The sequence below is a fragment of the Plasmodium reichenowi genome, chromosome 12 (genome assembly GCF_001601855.1).
Source record: "Plasmodium reichenowi strain SY57 chromosome 12, whole genome shotgun sequence".
Lineage (NCBI taxonomy): Eukaryota > Apicomplexa > Aconoidasida > Haemosporida > Plasmodiidae > Plasmodium > Plasmodium reichenowi.
The window spans coordinates 366,533-374,032 of record NC_033657.1 but is presented as its reverse complement, the minus strand read 5'-3'; the positions used below and the strand labels follow the sequence as shown (position 1 = coordinate 374,032).

Here is a 7,500-nt window from a genome sequence, read left to right as displayed (position 1 = left end):
AAAAATATAAATTCTAGGAGTAATATATGATATGAAAACTATCAATATATATATATATAATATTTTATAAAAAATATAATTTACTTACAAATAAAAATTAAAATTTACTTATTTTTTTTTGTTTTTCAATAAAATGAACACATATTTGTTATACGTGTTACATGTTTTATGCAGTAATATAGGAGTGCTTAAAGTGTTGTTTATAAATATAAATATAAAAAAATATATATATATATATATTCATTTTATTTATGTAGAGAAACATAATAAATGAACACATTTTTATAAAATAAAAAAAAAATTGAGTAAAATAATTTTATTTGTTTTCATCAAATAGGGAATTACTAAACAGTACTTTAAAATAATAAAAAAATAAAATATTAGCGGTGAAATATAATATATATATATATATATTTATATATTTATAACACAAATATAGCTTGTTCACAAAAAAATATAACATGTTATTAAATATATATATATATATATATATATATTTATATTGATGTATTCATATAAAAAACATAATATATAAAACAAATACACAAATATATATATATATTTATATTTATACAATCATAAAATATATTTTTCTCCTTGTTTATTTTTATTCAAATTTGATGAGCTCAAGTTTGCTTAGCAAGTTTTCCTCTTTATACTTTTCGTGCAAACCTAAATTTTGATTATCATTTTTGTGGCTCTCCCAACGTTCTATATTATTTTCAATTGGTTGTATACAATGAGTATATACGTCATTATTTTTACATATATAATTTAATTCATTGAATAAAGGAATACATAAATGTTTTAAGAAATCGATTTGTGAGAGAGCTAATTTATTCATGGTATTAATATCACATAAAAAACTATTTTGTATATTTAACGATTTTTCTAGTAAACCTTGTAAATAGAATTCTTCATTAATTTTGAGTGTCCATTCAAGATGTTTATTCCATTCAAGTGTTGAGTGTCCAATATCTGATGCCTTTAAAATAAGACAGAATATTTGCCATATTTGATCATTTGATAAATTATCATAATCTATAAATTCTTTGGAAGTTCTAAAATCAGAAATATATTCAAAATGGTTTTTCATATCAGTTGACAAAATAGCTTTGATGATATTTTTTTTGCATGAAATAAAAATATGATATGGATAATGTTCAAATATATTATAATTAGGATTTTTCAGAGTTTTAAAGAGTAACGAACAATGATAATTTTCTAGAACACTATTATCATTATATGTTAGTGCTAAGTTATTTTCTGAATTGATAAGGAAATAATTATTGAGTCCAGGATGTCCAGTATCATGGCACAGAGAAGATATATGTAAGCAAAATTCGTCAATAGCTGATATTTTGTGGTTCATGTCTAGCATGAAAAGCATGCTCTTGCTAAAATGAGCTACCTAAAAAGGGATATACATCCACACATATATAAACACACATATATACACACACATATATAAACACACATATATACACACACATATATAAACACACATATATATACACACACACATATATATATATTAATTTATATATTTATTTATATTGTCTTATTATATGTATAAACTCATATCCTATGTATTTACCCCAATATATATATTATTTTTTATATACCTGTGCTGCGTGGAGACTAGTGTGATAAGGAACGTCATTATAATAAGAACACATTCTGAAAAGAAACTTTTTCAATTTCTCTTTATCAAAATTAGCTTCTAATACACCTAACGGATATAGTAGTTTATAACCTATAGATATAAAAGTATTTGCTTTATATATATTTTCAATATTACCATTCCAATCATATATATCATTATAATGTTCTTGAAACTTTGATGATAATAAAGAATGCATATTAGAAAAAGAATTAAAAGATATTCTGTTAAGACTATTTGATAAGAACGATTTAGATTCTTCTTGATTTAATGGGTAATTTAGATACATTTTGTCTAAACACCATATATTATATACTTTTTCAAATTTTCTGTATTTTCCTATTTGTACTTGATTAATATTTTTGGTCCTTAATATATTATCACAATTTTTGATTTTTTCTTTGATTTTCATTATATTTGTTGTTAGATTGTGGTTTGGATTTTCTTCAATAACATGAATAGTTTCTAAAATATGTTTGAAATTATTTAATATATCTTCTATGGGTGATGTAGGTATAGTATTATCTATCGAAAAATATTTCGTAAAATAAACATTATTAATGTTGGTATTTTTTCTTTTGGTTATCCGTTTTTCTATGAGATTATTTTTTTTGACAAATAGTATTCTATATTTTTTTTCATATACATATTCATAATATAAAGACATGATAATCTTAAAAATAAAAAGAAATGAAAAAAATAAAAAACAAAGAAAGGGAAAGAAGAAATTATCAAATGGTAAATGTATAATTCTATAAAAATCTAAACTAAAAAATAAATAATAATATAGAAAAATAAATAGAATACAAAAAATTGAAAATCTACAATTATATAGGAAACTATAAAGAATCATATAATTTTTTAAAAAACAGAATATACATATATATATAATATTAATTAAGAGAAATAACATATTTTGAAAAACAAAATTATTTTGATAAGTATTACTATTCATTTTGACAGAATATGATGAACATTTAAATATTATAAAACTATATAAAAAAGTAATACACACAAAAATATAGGATGATATATATGAAGAATAAATTATTTTATCAATTCTTTTTAAACGTAAAAATAGAGGATATAATATAAATGATAAGAAAAAAATAATATCGAAGAAAAATTTTAATACACTCAAATGAAAGATAAATGGATGTATATATATATTTTTTAAAAGCATAAAATATAAAAGAACAAAATATATAAAACAAATAAAAATCATATATAGACTATGTAAAAATAATTTAAAAGGAAATGATGAATAAAATGTATTTAAAAATATTTCTTCAAAATTTATATTTTGAAAAATTAAAAATCCATCTATATTTTTTATATCATTATTATTATAGGAATTATTTATTTTCTTTGTTTTATTAAAAATATAATTTTTGTAATGTATTAGTTTTTTCATTAACATAAACATAAGATATTCATAAAAGGATGAATTATATTTAAAGAATATTTGTTCATATATATTATGATAAGTATTATAATCATTCTTTATATTCTTCTCGTCTATATTATTTACATTATAATTGTTATGTTTTGAAGAACTTGAGTTATTTAAATGGTTATAGTTATGATTATAATTAATGTAATCATTGCTAAAGCTGTTATTTATATTATTTGTAATATTTTTATTATTTATTATATTCATATTATTATTGTTGTATAGTTTAATGTTATATATTTCATAGGAACTATCTTTTAAATATAAAAAATATTTAACATATTTTCTAATACTACATATAAATTTACAGCATAGATTATTAACACAATTAAAATATTCCATGTCTGATTTCTTTTTAGCTTTATCTTTTATACATTTCCATAAAGAATCTTTTGTATGTTCAAAACAAAATTTTTCGGATTTCAAAAAACTTTCTTTCTTAAAGGGATAATTAAAATTTTCTTCATCCAATTTATTATCAAAAGATTTTGATAATTTTTTGTCCCCATAAAACTTGGGTTGAACTATATTACAAAAAAAAAAATAAAAATAAAAATAAAAATAAAAAATAAAATAACATAACATAACATAACATAACATAAATATATTAAAATAGTATAATATGTATGGTATATATGTATCTTTTATTACATTTATATCTTATTTACTTACTTGTTTGGTCTACTTTTGTATCCATCATAAAATTTTTTTTATATGTTATTTGTTTTATTTTGTTTTTTAACAAATGTTTATGTGTGTACTATTTCTTTCATAAATTAAATTAATCCATATAAATATAAATAAATAAATAAATAAATATATATATATATATATATATTATATATATGTGGATTATATGAATAATGTTTTATTTTTAATTTTTATATTTTTTTTCTCATTTTCATCTATAAATGTGTAAACATTACATTTACACTGTTATATATTATTCGTTTGATCATTGTTTAAAAAAAAGAAAAAAAATAAAATAAAATAAAATAAAAAAAATATATATATATATATTATGAAGACAGCGCAACAGAAAATAACATTAAATGTTATATATGTTGAAAGGTATTTATATATATATATATATATATGTAAATATTAATTTTATTTTATTTTATTTTTTATTAAATAATATTTCTGTTGATTGTTATATTGTCTTATTTCTAATTCGTTGTATAATATATAATATATATATAATATATATATATTTATTTATTTATTTATTTATTATATGCATGTTTGTGTATATATATTTGAAAATTTTTGTACGTCCTTTTTTTTTGTATAAATCTTTATATTTTTTTAAAATGATATAGAAAAATTATGATAAATTAAAAGAAAAATTAACTAAACGTTTACATTTATATATATATATGTACATATTTTATATGGATGTTATATATATAATATTAAAACAATTAGAGATACCTTTTATAAATTTTTTTTTAATATAATAAAATGTTTATGATCGTGTTATAATTAAAGGCACAAAAACTAACAAGAAAAAAGAATAAAAAAAAATAAAAAATAATTTTTTTTTTTTTCATATTGATATTAATGTTATAATTTTAAATGAGGGAAGAGAAAAATAAAAAAGAAATATATTATATATATATATATATATATAATATATATATATTTAAGTGTGTATAATTATTTATATTATAAATATAATATTTAAAGAAATAAATGTTTCTCATGGGAATATATAAGATACACACACAAATTAAATATAAAATGAATAGTGTGACAGAATGATAATATTCGAATATAAAAATATATGTCAGGTGGGAATATCCATACAAATATAAATAAATGAATAAATAAATGAATAAATAAATAAATAAATATATATATATATATATATATATATACATGTTTTCATATTTTTTTCTTTTTTTACTCATCCCTTTGTGTATTTCCATATATTTATGACACAGTCGTCCCCAGCTGTAGCTAGTAAAAAGTAATCTTGATATTTTTGAGGGCACCAGACAACACAGTTAACATCACTCATATGTGCATTGTCTACATTTGATATGAGTTCCCATTCTTCATTTATTTTTTTGAATATTTTTAATGAATTATCAAATGATGAGGCTGCTATTAAATCTTCATATGAATTCCAATCAATATAACTAACGCTTCTTTTATGATATCCTTGTATAACATTGTTCACTTTCCAATCATCAAAATTTGTATCATAAACATTTTGATCTTTTTTAAGTATATTTTGTTTAATTGTTGAATTAGTATCTTCTGAAGTATGTAAAGATGTTTCTTGGAACTCTTCAACATATTCCTTTTTTGGTTTATATTCAATTTCTATATTAGTATGGTTACTATTTTTATCTAAAATATCATTATTATGTATTTGATCACTTTGTACATTATTTGTTATATTATTGTCCAAATTTTTAGTAACATGATCTTTTATATTATTTCTTTTATTATGTTGATCTTTTTTCTTCAAATCATTATGAATATTTGTGTTATCTTCTACTTGTGAGAAATTATATACATATTTAAAAAGTCCATTATTAAAATATAAAGGCACAAAATTATGTTGAATATATACTTTGGATAATGTACCTAAATCATCTTTTTGTTCTGAATAATTTACTATTGTAATATTTGATAGAATATTTTTTTGTTCGTTGTCTTTCTTACTTTTAATTTCTTTCAATTTACTAAAAAAGTTGGTTGTTTTTTTAAATATTTTATTTTCACTTTTTCCTTTAGATTTTACAACTTCTTGGCTATTACTTTTATTTATGTCTGTATTGTTTATATTTTCTTTGCTTCTTGATTTTACTTCTGTCATTTCATTGGTTCCTTCTGCAAGTTCTTTACCTTCACATGCTTGAGTCTGATGAAGACCTCCAACGATATGGTTGTTATTATTATTGACACTATTATTATTATTATTATTATTATTATTATTGTTATTGTTTATACTATCATCATTTTGTACTACATTTTTATTTTCACATGTATTGTTATTATCAGTAACCTTTTCTTCATCCATATTTTTGCTTGTCTCTTTACTATATGATGTGTCTTTAAGATCCTTTATTGTTCTTTCATAAAGAAACGGATACTTATGTAAATTATAGCTTAACTTTTTTTCACTTTTCCAAATCCTAATGGTTTTATCATCTGAGCAAGTAGCAAATTGAGATCCGTCAAAATTGAAGGTCACACACCATACTACTGAAGTATGTTCATTTAATGTTTGTATACAATTCCACTCATTCATTATTTTGGCCCATAATTTTAAAGAATTATCATAAGATAAAGATATGAATGTATTTTCACTTAGAGGACACCAGGAAACAAATTTTATGTCTTCTGTGTGTGCTGTAAGATAAGCATCAAAGTGAAAATCCAAATTATTACTATTTTGTAGATTATTATTATTATTTATGTCATGATTTGATAAAGCTTGATCATCTTGAAGAATATAATCACTTGTGTTATTTTTATCATTTTTGACACTATCGTCATTTATAACATTATCATCGTTCTTATAATTATCATCGTTCTTATAATTATCATCATTTTTGAAACTATCATAATTTTTCACACTATCATCATTTTTGACACTATCATCCTTTTTGACACTATCATCCTTTTTGACACTATCATCATTTTTGACACTATCATCCTTTTTGACACTATCACCATTCTTATCATTTGTATGGTTCTTACTCTTCATATCTGTTTTTCCAGCGTCCCCCTTTGCGTGAACCCATATACTTTTATCTCTACCACACGTTACAATATACTTATTTGAAGGGTGAATGGAGGCGCATTTTACTTCTTTTTCATGACCTTCTAACATTTTATAATAGACCCATTTGTCATTATTATTTTTTTTATATATTGAACACTTGGAATCAAATGAAGCAACAACAAAAAAACTTCCATCTTTAGAAAATTCAATATGTCTTAAAGATTTTTCATGTTGTGTTTCTATAATATCATAAATATCAAATTCGATATTACTTTTAATCTGAGTTTTTTCGCCGAATATATTTAAGGCTTTTTTCATTATCTTATTACTGTTATTGGTTTTTCTTATCTTCTCATTATTTTTTTTTACCCATATCATAATATATTTATCAGCACCTACAGAAGCTAAATAATTCCCATCGGGGCTCCAACATATGCTCCAGATCCTCCTCTTGTGATTTTCTAAATTCACAACTAATTCAAGTACCATTCTAATTAAAAAAAAAAAAAAAAAAAAAAATATATATATTTATATATATATATATATTAAACACTCTTTTTTTTTTTTTTTTTTTTTTTTTTTATTTTTTTCTAAATACATATTTTTTTTTTTTTTTTTTTATTAAAATAATAAATTTACCTT

The 7,500-nt window shown here is 20.1% G+C and overlaps 2 protein-coding genes across 3 annotated transcripts; both read right to left on the bottom strand.

The window, feature by feature from the left end:
- Positions 1–607: 607 nt before the first annotated feature.
- PRSY57_1208800 (cGMP-specific phosphodiesterase) lies at positions 608–3,816 on the bottom strand (the record flags this gene model as incomplete). Of its 2 annotated transcripts, XM_020115033.1 has the most annotated exons (4): positions 608–1,411; positions 1,626–2,425; positions 2,612–3,640; positions 3,789–3,816. In XM_020115033.1, 4 exons carry the CDS (start codon positions 3,814–3,816, stop codon positions 608–610), a joined length of 2,661 nt encoding a protein of 886 aa, XP_019970186.1. The 2 variants fall into 2 exon arrangements, with proteins under 2 accessions (XP_019970186.1, XP_012763972.2); XM_012908518.2 differs by having other exon boundaries at positions 1,626–3,640.
- A 1,209-nt stretch (positions 3,817–5,025) lies between these two features.
- Positions 5,026–7,347, bottom strand: PRSY57_1208700 (cytosolic iron-sulfur protein assembly protein 1, putative; the record flags this gene model as incomplete). Its single annotated transcript, XM_012908517.2, has 1 exon — positions 5,026–7,347. One exon carries the CDS (start codon positions 7,345–7,347, stop codon positions 5,026–5,028), a length of 2,322 nt encoding a protein of 773 aa, XP_012763971.2.
- Between the last annotated feature and the right edge of the window lie 153 nt (positions 7,348–7,500).